Raw genomic sequence first — 16440 nt, 5'->3', positions numbered from 1 at the left:
TTGGTGACAAAACGGATGGCACTGTGATAGACTGCATCCAATTTGTTGAGTAGAGTGTTGGAGGCTATTTTGTAAATGACACCGCCGAAGTTGAGGATCGGTAGGATGGTCAGTTTTAGGAGGGTATGTTTGGCAGCATGAGTGAAGGAGGCTTTGTTGCGAAATAGGAAGCCGATTCTAGATTTAATTTTGGATTGGAGATGTTTAATGTGAGTCTGGAAAGAGAGTTTACAGTCTAACTAGACACCTAGGTATTTGTAGTTGTCCACATATTCTAAGTCAGAGCCGTCCAGAGTAGTGATGCTGGACGGGCAGGCAGGTGCGGGCAGCGATCGGTTGAAGAGCATGCATTTAGTTTTACTTGCATTTAAGAGCAGTTGGAGGCCACGGAAGGAGAGTTGTATTGCATTGAAGCTCGTCTTGAGGTTTGTGAACACAGTGTCCAAAGAAGGGCCAGAAGTATACAGAATGGTGTCGTCTGCGTAGAGGTGGATCAAAGAATCACCAGCAGCGAGAGCGACATCCTTGATGTATACAGAGAAGAGAGTTGGCCCGAGAATTTAACCCTGTGGCACCCCCATAGAGACTGCCAGAGGTCCGGACAACAGGCCCTCTGATTTGACACACTGAACTCTGTCTGAGAAGTAGTTGGTGAACCAGGCGAGGCAGTCATTAGAGAAACCAAGGCTGTTGAGTCTGCCGATAAGAATGTGGTGATTGACAGAGTCGAAAGCCTTGGCCAGGTCGATGAATACGGCTGCACAGTATTGTATTTTATTGATGGCGGTTATGGTATCATTTAGGACCTTGAGCGTGGCTGAGGTGCACCAATGACCAGCTCGGAAACCAGATTGCATAGCGGAGAAGGTACGGTGGGATTTGAAATGGTCGGTGATCTGTTTGTTAACTTGGCTTTTGAAGACCTTGGAAAGGCAGGGTAGGATAGATATAGGTCTTTAATAGTTTGGGTCTAGAGTGTGTCCCCCTTTGAAGAGCTTTCCAATCTTTGGGGATCTCAAACGATACAGAAGAGTGGTTGAACAGGCTAGTAATAGGGGTTGCAACAATTGTGGCGGATAGTTTTAGAAAGAGAGAGTCCAGATTGTCTAGTCCAGCTGATTTGTAGGGGTCCAGACTTTGCCGCTCTTCCAGAACATCAGCTATCTGGATTTGGGTGAAGGAGAAATGGGGGAGGCTTGGGCAAGTTGCTGTGGGGGGGTGCAGAGCAGTTGACCGGGGTAGGGGTAGCCAGGTGGAAAGCATGACCAGCCATAGAAAAATGCTTATTGAAATTCTCGATTATCGTAGATTTATCGGTGGTGACAGTGTTTCCTAGCCTCAGTGCAGTGGGCAGCTGGGAGGAGGTGCTCTTATTCTCCATGGACTTTACAGTGTCCCAGAACTTTTTGGAGTTTGTGCTACAGGATGCAAATTTCTGTTTGAAAAAGCTAACCTTTGCTTTCCTAACTGCTTGTGTGTATTGGTTTCTAACTTCCCTGAAAAGTTGCATATCACGGGGGCTGTTCGATGCTAATGCAGTACGCCACAGGATGTTTTTGTGCTGGTCAAGGGCAGTCAGGTCTGGAGTGAACCAAGGGCTATATCTTTTCTTAGTTCTACATTTTTTGAATGGGGCATGCTTATTTAAGATGGTGAGGAAAGCACTTTAAAAGAATAACCAGGCATCCTCTACTGATGGAATGAGGTCAATATCCTTCCAGGATACCCGGACCAGGTCGATTAGAAAGGCCTGCTCACTGAAGTGTTTTAGGGAGCGTTTGACAGTGATGAGGGATGGTCGTTTGACCGTGGACCCATTACGGACGCAGGCAATGAGTCAAGTGATCGCTGAGATCCTGGTTGAAGACAGCAGAAGTGTATTTAGAGGGCAGGTTGGTCAGGGTGATATCTATGAGGGTGCCCGTTTTTACAGATTTAGGGTGGTACGTCGTCGGTCCCATGATCATTTGTGTGAGATTGAGGGCATCTATAGACAGCAACATGATAACATATGTGACAGGTATTGACTATAGACAACAACAGGATAAATTATTTGACAGGTCAAATCAAATCAAATTTTATTGGTCACATACACATGGTTAGCAGATGTTAATACGAGTGTAGCGAAATGCTTGTGCTTCTAGTTCCGACCGTGCAGTAATATCTAACAAGTAATCTAACAATTTCACAACAACTACCTTATACACACAAGTGTAAAGGAATGAATAAGAATATGTCCATACAGTGAAGGAAAAAAGTATTTGATCCCCTGCTGATTTTGTACGTTTGCCTACTGACAAAGAAATGATCAGTCTATAATTTTAATGGTAGGTTTATTTGAACAGTGAGAGACAGAATAACAACAAAACAAAAAAATCCAGAAAAACGCATGTCAAAAATGTTCTAAATTGATTTGCATTTTAATGAGGGAAATAAGTATTTGACACCTCTGCAAAATATGACTTAGTACGGACCTACCAGCCCAAGGGAGTCAGCACGGATCCTGACGGTATACCCCACAGCCGGTGGCCTCCCAGTGGCACCCTTCCCCACAGCCGGTGGCCTCCCAGTGGCACCCTTCCCCACAGCCGGTGGCCTCCCAGTGGCACCCTTCCCCACAGCCGGTGGCCTCCCAGTGGCACCCTTCCCCACAGCCGGTGGCCTCCCAGTGGTACCCTTCCCCCCGGCCGGTGGCCTCCCAGTGGTACCCTTCCCCACGGCCAGTGGCCTCCCAGTGGCACCCTTCCCCACAGCCGGTGGCCTCCCAGTGGCACCCTTCCCCACAGCCACCACACTTCAGCAGGTCTCTTCCTCATCGGATTCCATCACGACCACCATCATTGTGGGCAGCTCAATGGTGATAGATTTTGGGCTCCATACGGTCTGTGGACCGACCCAGGAGCCAGTGTGCTTTTCCATCAACTCCGACTGCACACGCTTCTACACCTGCATTGCTTGCTGTTTGGGGTTTTAGGCTGGGTTTCTGTACAGCACTTTGAGATATCAGCTGATGTAAGAAGGGCTATATAAATACATTTGAAATTTGAAACTACTCCAATATTGACACCATCGTCACTCACATAGGTTTTTAGCAATCTTCGTTTTAGACGATCTGAGGACAAAAAACATGTTTTAAACACCCTCGCCAGGGAAAATAATCGTTTTTTTCTGGCCCCCTCCCGTTCTGAACGTTTCAGCCGACTCTTTGCCCTAAACGAGTACCTGAAGAAACTTTGCAGTGACACGAATGTCTCTTTTTGTGACAACTTTGATTTGATGTGGGAGCAACCAGCACTTTTTAAGAGACAAGATTCTCCCTAACCGCAGGGGTTCCAGGATTATTTCCAGCAACACCTCTGGACTCCCGAGTGGCGCCGCGGTCTACGGCACTGTATCTCAGTGCTAGAGGCGTCACTACAGACTCCCCGGTTTGAATCCAGGCTGTATCACAACTGTCCGTGATTTGGAGTCCCATAAGGCGCCGCACAATATGGCCGGTGTAGGCCATCATTGTGAAATAAGAATTTGTTCTTAACTGAATTGCCTAGTTAAATAAAGGTTACATAAAAATATACAAACTGTTTTAGAGACTGACAGACAGGGTCTGGTAGTGCTCCAGTCCCAGCAACATCAAACTGTTTCAGAGACTGACAGACAGGGTCTGGTAGTGCTCCAGTCCCAGCAACATCAAACTGTTTTAGAGACTGACAGACAGGGTCTGGTAGTGCTCCAGTCCCAGCAACATCAAACTGTTTTAGAGACTGACAGACAGGGTCTGGTAGTGCTCCAGTCCCAGCAACATCAAACTGTTTTAGAGACTGACAGACAGGGTCTGGTAGTGCTCCAGTCCCAGCAACATCAAACTGTTTCAGAGACTGACAGACAGGGTCTGGTAGTGCTCCAGTCCCAGTAACATCAAACAGTTTTAGAGACTGACAGACAGGGTCTGATAGTGCTCCAGTCCCAGCAACATCAAACTGTTTTAGAGACTGACAGACAGGGTCTGGTAGTGCTCCAGTCCCAGCAACATCAAACTGTTTCAGAGACTGACAGACAGGGTCTGGTAGTGCTCCAGTCCCAGTAACATCAAACTGTTTTAGAGACTGACAGACAGGGTCTGGTAGTGCTCCAGTCCCAGCAACATCAAACTGTTTTAGAGACTGACAGACAGGGTCTGGTAGTGCTCCAGTCCCAGCAACATCAAACTGTTTTAGAGACTGACAGACAGGGTCTGGTAGTGCTCCAGTCCCATTTTCTAGAAATCCCAGTTAGAGTATTTCTGGATTTCCTGGTTATTCGCTCCTGATTTCAGAATTCCTTCTACTGGGATTTCTGGAAAACCTTTTTTGAAAAGTAAAAGGAACTTTGCAGCCCTAGTCAAGGTTCAAGGGTCAGGGGTAAGAGGTCAGATAGCTGTGAGACTGCAGCCACCTGGTCCTGAGTGTCTGTCCCTCCGTCCATCCGTTCAAGTCTGCCTGTCTCCCTCTCTCCTCTCCTCCCCCTCACTCACTCTCTCCTTCCCTCTTTCCTCTTCCTCACTCTCCCTCTCTCTTCTTCCCCCTCTCTCCATCTCCTGTAGATGCGTGTAGTCAACGCCTTCCGTACCAACGTGTACGAGACCCGAGAGAAAACGGAATCACGGAACTCCATCCATAACTTCATGGCTCACCCAGAATTCCTGATCAATGACCTCATCCATAACATCCCTCTGATCGACGACACGGACGTCGACGAGGAGTCAGAGCTGAGTCGATACCAGCACCACCTCCACCCCGCCCTCCGCAAGCCCCCTCCACCCCCCGCCCAGCCCCCTTCCTCCTCCCGCTCCCGCCCGCCAAGGCCCTACCGACAACACAGTCTCCCCGTCACCCCTACCAACATAAACAACAACGCAACACTGGTCACCTTTGGCGACACAAACAGCAAGGCTGTTTCCCCAGGTAACCGATGCATCAATTATGAAGTTGCAACCAGAGCTACAACAGCGCTAGGGGTAACAGGATCCTAGCCCCCTCCTCCTGTCCTCCTCCTCTACTGCTTCCAGACATCCTTATAACTCATGAACAGATGCAGGGAGGAAAGGACAGACAGACTAACAGGCAGGAGAGGAGTGAGAGACAGGCAGACAGGGAGAAGAGACAATAGACAGACATTTCAAAGGAGAAAATGTTTTCACCATCAGAGAGGAGGGGTGTAAAAGGAGTCTAGGTTCTGACTGGAGGGAGAAGTTAAGCCCTTCCTTCCTGCTTCTTTTCTTATCGCTATAACCAGGCTACTATACCACAGGAGAGAGGAGGAGTGATCTGCTGTGACCAGGCTACTATACCACAAGAGAGAGGAGTGATCTGCTGTGACCAGGCTACTATACCACAAGAGAGAGGAGTGATCTGTTATGACCAGGCTACTATACCACAGGAGAGAGAAGGAATGATCTGCTATGACCAGGCTACTATACCACAGGAGAGAGGAGGGAGAGAAGGAGTGATCTGCTATGACCAGGCTACTATACCACAGGAGAGAGGAGAGGTGATCTGCTGTGACCAGGCTACTATACCACAAGCGAGAGGAGGAGTGATCTGCTATGACCAGGCTACTATACCACAGGAGAGAGGAGTGATCTGCTATGACCAGGCTACTATACCACAGGAGAGAGGAGGAGTGATCTGCTATGACCGGGCTACTATACCACAGGAGAGAGGAGGGTGAGAAGGAGTGATCTGCTATGACCAGGCTACTATACCACAGGAGAGAGGAGGAGTGATCTGCTATGACCAGGCTACTATACCACAGGAGAGAGGAGGAGTGATCTGCTATGACCAGGCTACTATACCACAGGAGAGAGGAGTGATTGGACATTACACAACTCTACACATAAACTCTGCAACAAAACTCAGACACTTTTCCCCCCTCATCTCCTTCCCTCCTCCTCTCCTCTACTGCTCCAGTCAAACTCTTACAATACAGCGGTGGATCAACGGGATCCTGGGGTGACGGGGGTGGAGTAACTCTGTTTTTTATTGATGATTAATCCAACCCAGAGGAGAACTGCTGCCTGCTCTGTCAAGGCCGACCGGGGTACTGCAGACAAGCTCTGTTCTGCCCCCTCTTTCAAGGCCGACCGGGGTACTCCAGGCAATGTTTTCAGAAAGCAGGATCCACCATTATAGTCAATATGTATGACGTTCATCGTGGTCAATATTTGTGGATATACCATTTTTTTCTAACACAATCATTGTACCAATACTTGCTTCTATTTCACCAGATGTATGTCCTTGAACTGATTATTTAAAAATTGCGCACAGAAGAAGTTAAAGGATAATATACAGCCAGCAGTACCCCGGTCAGCCTTCAAGAGGGGGCAGAACTGAGCTAGCCTGCAAGGTGTTTTTTTATCCACGCCAAACTTGGTGCAAAACCAATCCCCGCGGACGTGAAGTTCTCAGTTTGCTCGTGCTTGCCATGCCACTAGCAAACACTGTGGCCCCGTCCAATGATACCCCCGGACAGGGCCAACCAGGCAGAATATAACCCCTCCAACGATACCCCCGGACAGGGCCAACCAGGCAGAATATAACCCCTCCAACGATACCCCCGGACAGGGCCAACCAGGCAGAATATAACCCCTCCAACGATACCCCCGGACAGGGCCAACCAGGCAGAATATAACCCCTCCAACGATACCCCCGGACAGGGCCAACCAGGCAGAATATAACCCCTCCAACGATACCCCCGGACAGGGCCAACCAGGCAGAATATAACCCCTCCAACGATACCCCCGGACAGGGCCAACCAGGCAGAATATAACCCCACCCACTGCCAAAGCACAGCCTCCACACCACTAGAGGGATATCAACAGACCAGGCTGAGTATAGACCCCACACCACTAGAGGGATATCAACAGACCAGGATGAGTATAGAACCCACACCACTAGAGGGATATCAACAGACCAGGCTGAGTATAGACCCCACACCACTAGAGGGATATCAACAGACCAGGCTGAGTATAGACCCCACACCACTAGAGGGATATCAACAGACCAGGCTGAGTATAGACCCCACACCACTAGAGGGATATCAACAGACCAGGCTGAGTATAGACCCCACACCACTAGAGGGATATCAACAGACCAGGCTGAGTATAGACCCAACACCACTAGAGGCATATCAACAGACCAGGCTGAGTATAGACCCCACACCACTAGAGGGATATCAACAGACCAGGCTAGACGCGCTACTACACAGCTTCCGCCCAATCGGCATTGTAAGATAGCGATAACACTTGATATAATTCACAGCTTACTTACCTCCCCCAACCCACCCCTGTCTCAGCCTCCAGTATCTATGCTGCTATAATCTATGTGCCAGGGGGCTAGGGTCAGTCTTTTAAATCTGGTGAAATCGCAAATTCATATCCAAATTCTGGAAAATGCAAGGTATGGAAGGCAATGGTTTGTTTTGGTGGGGATTCCCTCTCTAGCATTCTTCCTTCTCTCACGCCTTCTTACAGGGAACAACCAACTCTGACCAATCAGCATAGCTTTGAATGTTGCTATGTTTCTTGTGGGCGTGGTTTTGCACCAAGTTTGACATGGATAAAAAGGAGACGTCTTCAACGTCACTTCCTAGTGTGGCTAAAACTGAACAACGTTTCCATGGAGGAAGATTACTCAACACTAACACAACACTTCCTGATCTTCAGACATCACACAGGGTGAAGTCATCGATGGCTCCATCCGTTCTTTTTACACTCTACGGTACAACCACCACTACTACGGTTACTATGACTACCATCGTCATCACCATGGTTACTACTCTGAAATCGCTACTTTCACTGCTACGGTTTACGTATAAGCTTTAACTGTGTTTTATATTTATTTATTATCTCATGGAAGTTTTTTTCTGTTGTTTTCATTTGATTTATTGTTCACAAAGAGAGAGGGGTTGTTTTCACAATTCATCTGATTGATTTAATCCTTCAATATTCTCTTTCTCTTTCTTCTTTTTCATTATTTTATCAATATTTCTCTCTGTGTCTACATGTCTTGTCTGTCCTGAAAAAGAGAAACCAATATATTTTTTAAACTGTACAAACAAGGATAGGACCTAATAGAAGTTAATAGTACATCTGAAAAAAAACTACAAAAACATTAAAGATCTAGAAGTTCTGGCAAGAGCAAGCTCCCCATATCATCCGCTGACTTCTAACCCCTGGGCCCGGTTGCATCATCCGCTGACTTCTAACCCCTGGGCCCGGTTGCATCATCCGCTGACTTCTAACCCCCATGGCCCGGTTGCATAAAACATTATATGTACATTTTCCCCTTAAAGTTTCCTTAACTTTAAGTCATTTGCACAAAACATTTGAAGGTTAAGGGTGCCCATGAGGTCCAGTACGTTCTGCATTCAGTATGGATATCAATGTAAACAGCATTCAGTATGGATATTAATGTAAACAGCATTCAGTATGGATATTAATGTAAATAGCATTCAGTATGGACATCAATGTAAACAGCATTCAGTATGGACATCAATGTAAACAGCATTCAGTATGGATATCAATGTAAACAGCATTCAGTATGGATATCAATGTAAACAGCATTCAGTATGGACATCAATGTAAACAGCATTCAGTATGGATATCAATGTAAACAGCATTTGAGGAGGTGAATGTTGCTTTCCTCTCCCTGGTTACAAAAGGAAAACATCCACCAGCTAGCTAGCTAGCTAAATAATTGAATGAGCACAGGCCATGGCTACAAAGCTAGCTACAGTACACTAAACAAAAATATAAATGCAACAATTTCAATGATTTTACTGAGTTACAGCTCATATAAGGAAATCAGTCAATTGAAATAAATTCATTAGGGCCTAATCTTTTGATGTCACATGACTGGGGTGCCAGGCCCAGCCAATCAGAATATGTTTTTTCCCACAAAAGGGCTTTATTACAGACATCAATACCCCTCACTTTCATCAGCTGTTGGGGTGGCTGGTCTCAGACGATCCCGCAGGTGAATAAGCCAGATGTGGGGGTCCTGGGCTGGCGTGGTTACACCTGGTCTACGGTTGTGAGGCCGGTTGGATACACTGCCAAATTCTCTAAAACGACGTTCTAGAGACGGCTTATGGTAGAGAAATTAACAATCAATTCATTGCCAAAAGCTTTGGTGGATATTCCTGCAGTCAGCAGGCCAATTGCACACTCCCTCACAACTTGAGATACCTGTGGCATTGTGTGTGTTACAAAAATGCACATTTTAAAGTGGCCTTTTATTGTCCCCAGCACAAGGTGCACCTGTGTAATGATCATGCTGTTGAATTAGCTTCTTGATGTGCCACACCTGTCAAGTGGATTGATTATCTTGGCAAAGGAGAAATGCTCACTATCAGGGATGTAAACAAATTAGTGCTCAGAATTTGAGAGAAATAAGCTTTTTGTGCACATGGAACATTTCTGGGATCTTTTATTTCAGCTCATGAAACATGGGTCCAGCGCTTTACATGTTGTGTTTACATTTTTGTTCAGTATAGCTCCCTATTCTGTCAGTTAGCTTACAACTCCAGTTAGCTTACCTACTCTGTCAGTTAGTTTACAGCTCCCTACTCTGTCAGTTATCTTACAGCTCCCTACTCTGTCAGTTAGCTTACAGCTCCCTACTCTGTCAGTTAGCTTACAGCTCCAGTTAGCTTACCTATTCTGTCAGTTAGATTCCAGTTCCCTACTCTGTCAGTTAGCTTCCAGTTCCCTACTCTGTCAGTTAGCTTACAGCTCCCTACTCTGTCAGTTAGCTTACAGTTCCCTACTCTGTCAGTTAGCTTCCAGTTCCCTACTCTGTCAGTTAGCTTACAGCTCCAATTAGCTTACAGCTCCGTACTGTCAGTTGGCTTACAGTTCCCTACTCTGTCAGTTAGCTTACAGTTCCCTTCTCTGTCAGTTAGCTACCAGTTCCCTACTCTGTCAGTTAGCTTACAGTTCCCTACTCTGTCAGTTAGCTTACAGTTCCCTACTCTGTCAGTTAGCTTACAGTTCCCTACTCTGTCAGTTAGCTTCCAGCTCCCTACTCTGTCAGTTAGCTTCCAGCTCCCTACTCTGTCAGTTAGCTTACAGCTCCCTACTCTGTCAGTTAGCTTACAGTTCCCTACTCTGTCAGTTAGCTTACAGCTCCAAATAGCTTACAGTTCCCTACTCTGTCAGTTAGCTTACAGCTCCCTACTCTGTCAGTTAGCTTACAGCTCCCTACTCTGTCAGTTAGCTTACAGTTCCCTACTCTGTCAGTTAGCTTACAGCTCCCTACTCTGTCAGTTAGCTTACAGCTCCCTACTCTGTCAGTTCGCTTACAGTTCCCTACTCTGTCAGTTAGCTTACAGCTCCCTACTCTGTCAGTTAGCTTACAGTGCCCTACTCTGTCAGTTAGCTTACAGTTCCCTATTCTGTCAGTTAGCTTACAGTTCCCTACTCTGTCAGTTAGCTTACAGTTCCCTACTCTGTCAGTTAGCTTACAGTTCCCTACTCTGTCAGTTAGCTTACAGCTCCCTACTCTGTCAGTTAGCTTACAGCTCCAATTAGTTTACAGCTCCGTACTGTCAGTTGGCTTACAGTTCCCTACTCTGTCAGTTAGCTTACAGTTCCCTTCTCTGTCAGTTAGCTTACAGTTCCCTACTCTGTCAGTTAGCTTACAGTTCCCTACTCTGTCAGTTAGCTTACAGCTCCCTACTCTGTCAGTTAGCTTACAGCTCCAATTAGTTTACAGCTCCGTACTGTCAGTTGGCTTACAGTTCCCTACTCTGTCAGTTAGCTTACAGTTCCCTTCTCTGTCAGTTAGCTTACAGTTCCCTACTCTGTCAGTTAGCTTACAGTTCCCTACTCTGTCAGTTAGCTTACAGTTCCCTACTCTGTCAGTTAGCTTACAGCTCCCTACTCTGTCAGTTAGCTTACAGTTCCCTACTCTGTCAGTTAGCTTCCAGTTCCCTACTCTGTCAGTTAGCTTACAGCTCCAATTAGCTTACAGCTCCGTACTGTCAGTTGGCTTACAGTTCCCTACTCTGTCAGTTAGCTTACAGTTCCCTTCTCTGTCAGTTAGCTACCAGTTCCCTACTCTGTCAGTTAGCTTACAGTTCCCTACTCTGTCAGTTAGCTTACAGTTCCCTACTCTGTCAGTTAGCTTACAGTTCCCTACTCTGTCAGTTAGCTTACAGTTCCCTACTCTGTCAGTTAGCTTCCAGCTCCCTACTCTGTCAGTTAGCTTACAGCTCCCTACTCTGTCAGTTAGCTTACAGCTCCCTACTCTGTCAGTTAGCTTACAGCTCCCTACTCTGTCAGTTAGCTTCCAGTTCCCTACTCTGTCAGTTAGCTTACAGCTCCAAATAGCTTACAGTTCCCTACTCTGTCAGTTAGCTTACAGCTCCCTACTCTGTCAGTTAGCTTACAGCTCCCTACTCTGTCAGTTCGCTTACAGTTCCCTACTCTGTCAGTTAGCTTACAGCTCCCTACTCTGTCAGTTAGCTTACAGTGCCCTACTCTGTCAGTTAGCTTACAGTTCCCTATTCTGTCAGTTAGCTTACAGTTCCCTACTCTGTCAGTTAGCTTACAGTTCCCTACTCTGTCAGTTAGCTTACAGCTCCCTACTCTGTCAGTTAGCTTACAGCTCCAATTAGCTTACAGCTCCGTACTGTCAGTTGGCTTACAGTTCCCTACTCTGTCAGTTAGCTTACAGTTCCCTTCTCTGTCAGTTAGCTTACACTTCCCTACTCTGTCAGTTAGCTTACAGTTCCCTACTCTGTCAGTTAGCTTACAGTTCCCTACTCTGTCAGTTAGCTTACAGCTCCCTACTCTGTCAGTTAGCTTACAGTTCCCTACTCTGTCAGTTAGCTTACAGTTCCCTACTCTGTCAGTTAGCTTACAGTTCCCTACTCTGTCAGTTAGCTTACAGTTCCCTTCTCTGTCAGTTAGCTTCCAGTTCCCTACTCTGTCAGTTAGCTTACAGTTCCCTACTCTGTCAGTTAGCTTACAGTTCCCTACTCTGTCAGTTAGCTTACAGCTCCCTACTCTGTCAGTTAGCTTACAGCTCCCTACTCTGTCAGTTAGCTTACAGCTCCCTATTCTGTCAGTTAGCTTACAGCTCCCTACTCTGTCAGTTAGCTTACAGCTCCAATTAGCTTACAGTTCCCTACTCTGTCAGTTAGCTTGATGTGCTAGAAAGCCATAGAAACTAGTTTAGAAAAAAGTTACTAAAATTAACATGTTTTATTATCTTCTGAATCAATTTGTTTCTCCGGTCTTGAATGTAAAAGTTATAATTTGCGATCTCTTAAAATAAATGTGATCTCTTTGATTACACTTCAGTTAGTGAATCAGGTAATCTCCATGGTAACCAGAGACCTCTTTCTGTCGCCCCGTAAAACTCTTAAATGATGCCCTTACCTAAGGAAATGTTTGACAGGCCCTATGCAACACACATTAAGAATTCCCTTAGGTAAGGGAAAATTATTCCTTAAAGGAAACACTATGTTTTATGCAGCTGGGCCCTGACCCCTAATCCCTGATCCCACAGCTCCTCACTCTAGCCCCTGACCTCTAACCCTAAACAACAGCTCTACCAGAGACGGAAAGGCTCTACCGACCACACTGCATTAACTAACATCATCTCACCATCACTCACAGGCACTGGCTCTTTAAGATCAGATACATTAATGAGCGCTGCCATACCATTTATCGTTGCCATTACAGTACTGCTGGTTGTCATTCTTCCTCTCTAACCAGGAAGTGATTCAGACCAAGTGAGTGGACTCCCTGGCCAGTCAGTGACATTAAAACTGAAGAGCGTCCGTGCTGCTGTGGACGTCGTAGGCTGAGAGTTGAATATCTCCACACTATATACCACCACACCATGCAATTACATACTATTACAGTCCGTTATGTACGACACATAGACCATCTATAGCCATACCATCATATTTGGCAAAACATTCCATGACATCATATCATTCCCAGTGTTTCCCCTAACCAAGACTCCTGCCCCGGTCGTTCCCCGGTCCTGCCTCGGTCCTGCAGCTATAGCAGTGGTAAAGGAGATCATATCATTCCCAGTGTTTCCCCTAACCAAGACTCCTGCCCCGGTCCTGCCCCGGTCCTGCAGCTATAGCAGTGGTAAAGGAGATCATATCATTTCGTGCCGATGTGTTGTCACTAGCTTCTATACCCATAATGTCATAAACCCGACCATTTCTACAATTTCTCTCCTTAAAATTAGATTTTAAACCTAACCCTAACCTTAACCACACTGCTAATCTCATGCCTAATGCTAACCTTACCTTAAGCTAATTTTTGTAGCCAAATCTGACTTTGTGGCTATGAAATCTGACTTTGTGGCTGTGAAATCTGACTTTGTGCCTGTGGAATCAGACTTTGTGGCTGTGAAATCTGACTTTGTGGCTGTGAAATCTGACTTTGTGGCTGTGAAATCAGACTTTGTGGCTGTGGAATCTGACTTTGTGGCTGTGGAATCTGACTTTGTGGCTGTGGGATCAGACTTTGTGGCTGTGAAATCAGACTTTGTGGCTGTGGAATCAGACTTTGTGGCTGTGGAATCTGACTTTGTGGCTGTGGAATCTGACTTTGTGGCTATAGAAGCTAGTGTAAACCAGGTAGACGCACCAGAGCGCCCTCTAGCTCCCCCACTGATGACACCTGGTGACATCACGCCGCTGCTGCTGCTTCTGCTGCATGGCAACGCAACACACTCCCACAGCCAGAACCCTGGGTACGATATGCATCGGACACACACACAGGTAGATGGTTGTCTCTGTGTGCTGAATTCCATCATGTTGTTATATAATGTTCTTCACAGGAGAAGAGCAGGAAAATACACAATGTATAATAATATATTTATCACAGTTATAACAACTATAGCTGCACCACTACTGTATATAATGAATAGTAACCCTAAACGTGTACGTCTTTAGTTCTCTTCCCAAGGAAGTTCGTAGGTTAATGTTCCTTTCATTTTCTCATCTGTTGCTTTTTTTATAAAAAAATTGAACTAAATTATTGATTATTAGGATTAGCAGTGGAAGTATTTACAGTTATTATCACGATTGTTATTATTAATGATTATTATGATTAGTAGTGGTAGTATTTACAGTTATTATCATGATTGTTATTATTAATGATTATTATGATTAGTAGTGGAAGTATTTACAGTTATTATCATGATTGTTATTATTAATGATTATTATATTACTTGATCTGCTGTATTTTCTGTCTGTTAAACCAATAGTCTTTGCATCGCTACAAGAGTGGAGAGACCTGTCCTAAAGCAACCTCTTGGACCGCTCTCTCTGATCTGCTGCAGATACTGGGAGTAGTACAGTATAGTGCTTTCCATTACAGGACTGCTTAGTGGACAGAAAATACAGCTGTCACTGTGCTACAAGGAAAACAAAGTTTAAAATAAACAATGTTCAGAACAGTGAATATAATAAAGTTATCTGCCTGCTGAACACAAAACTGTAATGATCTATCTGATGAGGGAACAGCTGTATCCTGTAGAATAACTGATGAGGGAACAGCTGTATCCTGTAGAATAGCTGATGAGGGAACAGCTGTATCCTGTAGAATATCTGATGAGAGAACAGCTGTATCCTGTAGAATAACTGATGAGAGAACAGCTGTATCCTGTAGAATAACTGATGAGGGAACAACTGTATCCTGTAGAATAACTGATGAGGGAACAGCTGTATCCTGTAGAATAACTGATGAGGGAACAGCTGTATCCTGTATAATAACTGATGAGGGAACAGCTGTATCCTGTATAATAACTGATGAGGGAACAGCTGTATCCTGTAGAATAACTGATGAGAGAACAGCTTATCCTGTAGAATAACTGATGAGAGAACAGCTGTATCCTGTAGAATAACTGATGAGGGAACAGCTGTATCCTGTAGAATAACTGATGAGAGAACAGCTGTATCCTGTAGAATAACTAATGAGAGGAGAGAACAGCTGTATCCTGTAGAATAACTGATGAGAGGAGAGAACAGCTGTATCCTGTAGAATAACTGATGAGAGGAGAGAACAGCTGTTTCCTGTAGAATAACTGATGAGGGAACAGCTGTATCCTGTAGAATAACTGATGAGAGGAGAGAACAGCTGTATGCTGTAGAATAACTGATGAGGGAACAGCTGTATCCTGTAGAATAACTGATGAGAGAACAGCTGTATCCTGTAGAATAACTGATGAGAGGAGAGAACAGCTGTATCCTGTAGAATAACTGATGAGGGAACAGCTGTATCCTGTAGAATAACTGATGAGGGAACAGCTGTATGCTGTAGAATAACTGATGAGAGAACAGCTGTATCCTGTAGAATAACTGATGAGGGAACAGCTGTATCCTGTAGAATAACTGATGAGGGAACAGCTGTATCATGTAGAATAACTGATGAGGGAACAGCTGTATCCCGTAGAATAACTGATGAGAGAACAGCTGTATCCTGTAGAATAACTGATGAGGGAACGGCTGTATCCTGTAGAATAACTGATGAGGGAACAGCTGTATCCTGTAGAATAACTGAAGAGATGAGAAAACAGTTTCATCATGTAGAATAACTGTACGGAGAGAAGACATGGCTGCTGGGTAGAAAGAAACAAAGTATAATTCTACAATAATTCTACAACAATAGTATAATTCTCCTGGTGAACCAAAGAGTCAACACACCTCTCAAATATACTGTAGCCTATATAGAGAGTAGTTACTATACTGAACACTGACCCAGAGTCAACACACAGCCCCACTGCTCAAACTGTAGCCTATATAGAGAGTAGTTACTATACTGAACAAAGATATAAACAATTTCAAAGGAAATCGTTCAATTGAAATGAATTCATTAGGCTCTAATCTATGGATTCCCATGACTGGGCAGGGGCGCCGCCATGGATGGGCAGGCCTGGGAGGGTATTAGCCCACCCACTTGGGAGCCAGGCCCATCCAATCAGAATGCGTTTTTCCACACAAAAGGGCTTTATTACAGACAAAAATGCCATCCCCCTTGGAACGTCCCTACAATAAAACCTAACCTTAACCCTAACCTAACCTTAACCCTTACCTAACCTTAACCCTAACCTAACCTTAACCCTTACCTAACCTTAAACCTAACCTTAACCCTAACCTAACCTTAACCCTAACCTAACCTTAACCCTTACCTAACCTTAACCCTAACCTAACCTTAACCCTAACCTAACCTTAACCCTTACCTAACCTTAACCCTTACCTAACCTTAACCCTAACCTAACCTTAACCCTTACCTAACCTTAACCCTTACTTAACCTTAACCTAACCTTAACCCTTACCTAACCTTAACCCTAACCTAACCTTAACCCTTACCAAACCTTAACCTTAACCCTTACCTAACATTAACCATTACCTAACATTAACCATTACCTA

General features: G+C 45.1%; 1 protein-coding gene across 1 annotated transcript in view; it reads left to right on the top strand.

The window, feature by feature from the left end:
- The window catches only part of LOC106593269 (plasma membrane calcium-transporting ATPase 3), a 373049-nt gene extending 366467 nt beyond the window's left edge, over window positions 1-6582 (top strand). The window contains exon 27 of the mRNA XM_045692819.1: window positions 4580-6582. Coding sequence (XP_045548775.1) covers window positions 4580-5008 — 429 coding nt within the window. The 3' untranslated portion in view covers window positions 5009-6582. The remainder of the gene's footprint in view (window positions 1-4579) is intronic.
- Window positions 6583-16440: the final 9858 nt, after the last annotated feature.

The sequence above is a fragment of the Salmo salar genome, chromosome ssa13, assembly GCF_905237065.1.
Source record: "Salmo salar chromosome ssa13, Ssal_v3.1, whole genome shotgun sequence".
NCBI lineage: Eukaryota > Metazoa > Chordata > Actinopteri > Salmoniformes > Salmonidae > Salmo > Salmo salar.
This window is presented reverse-complemented; position numbering and strand designations above follow the sequence as displayed.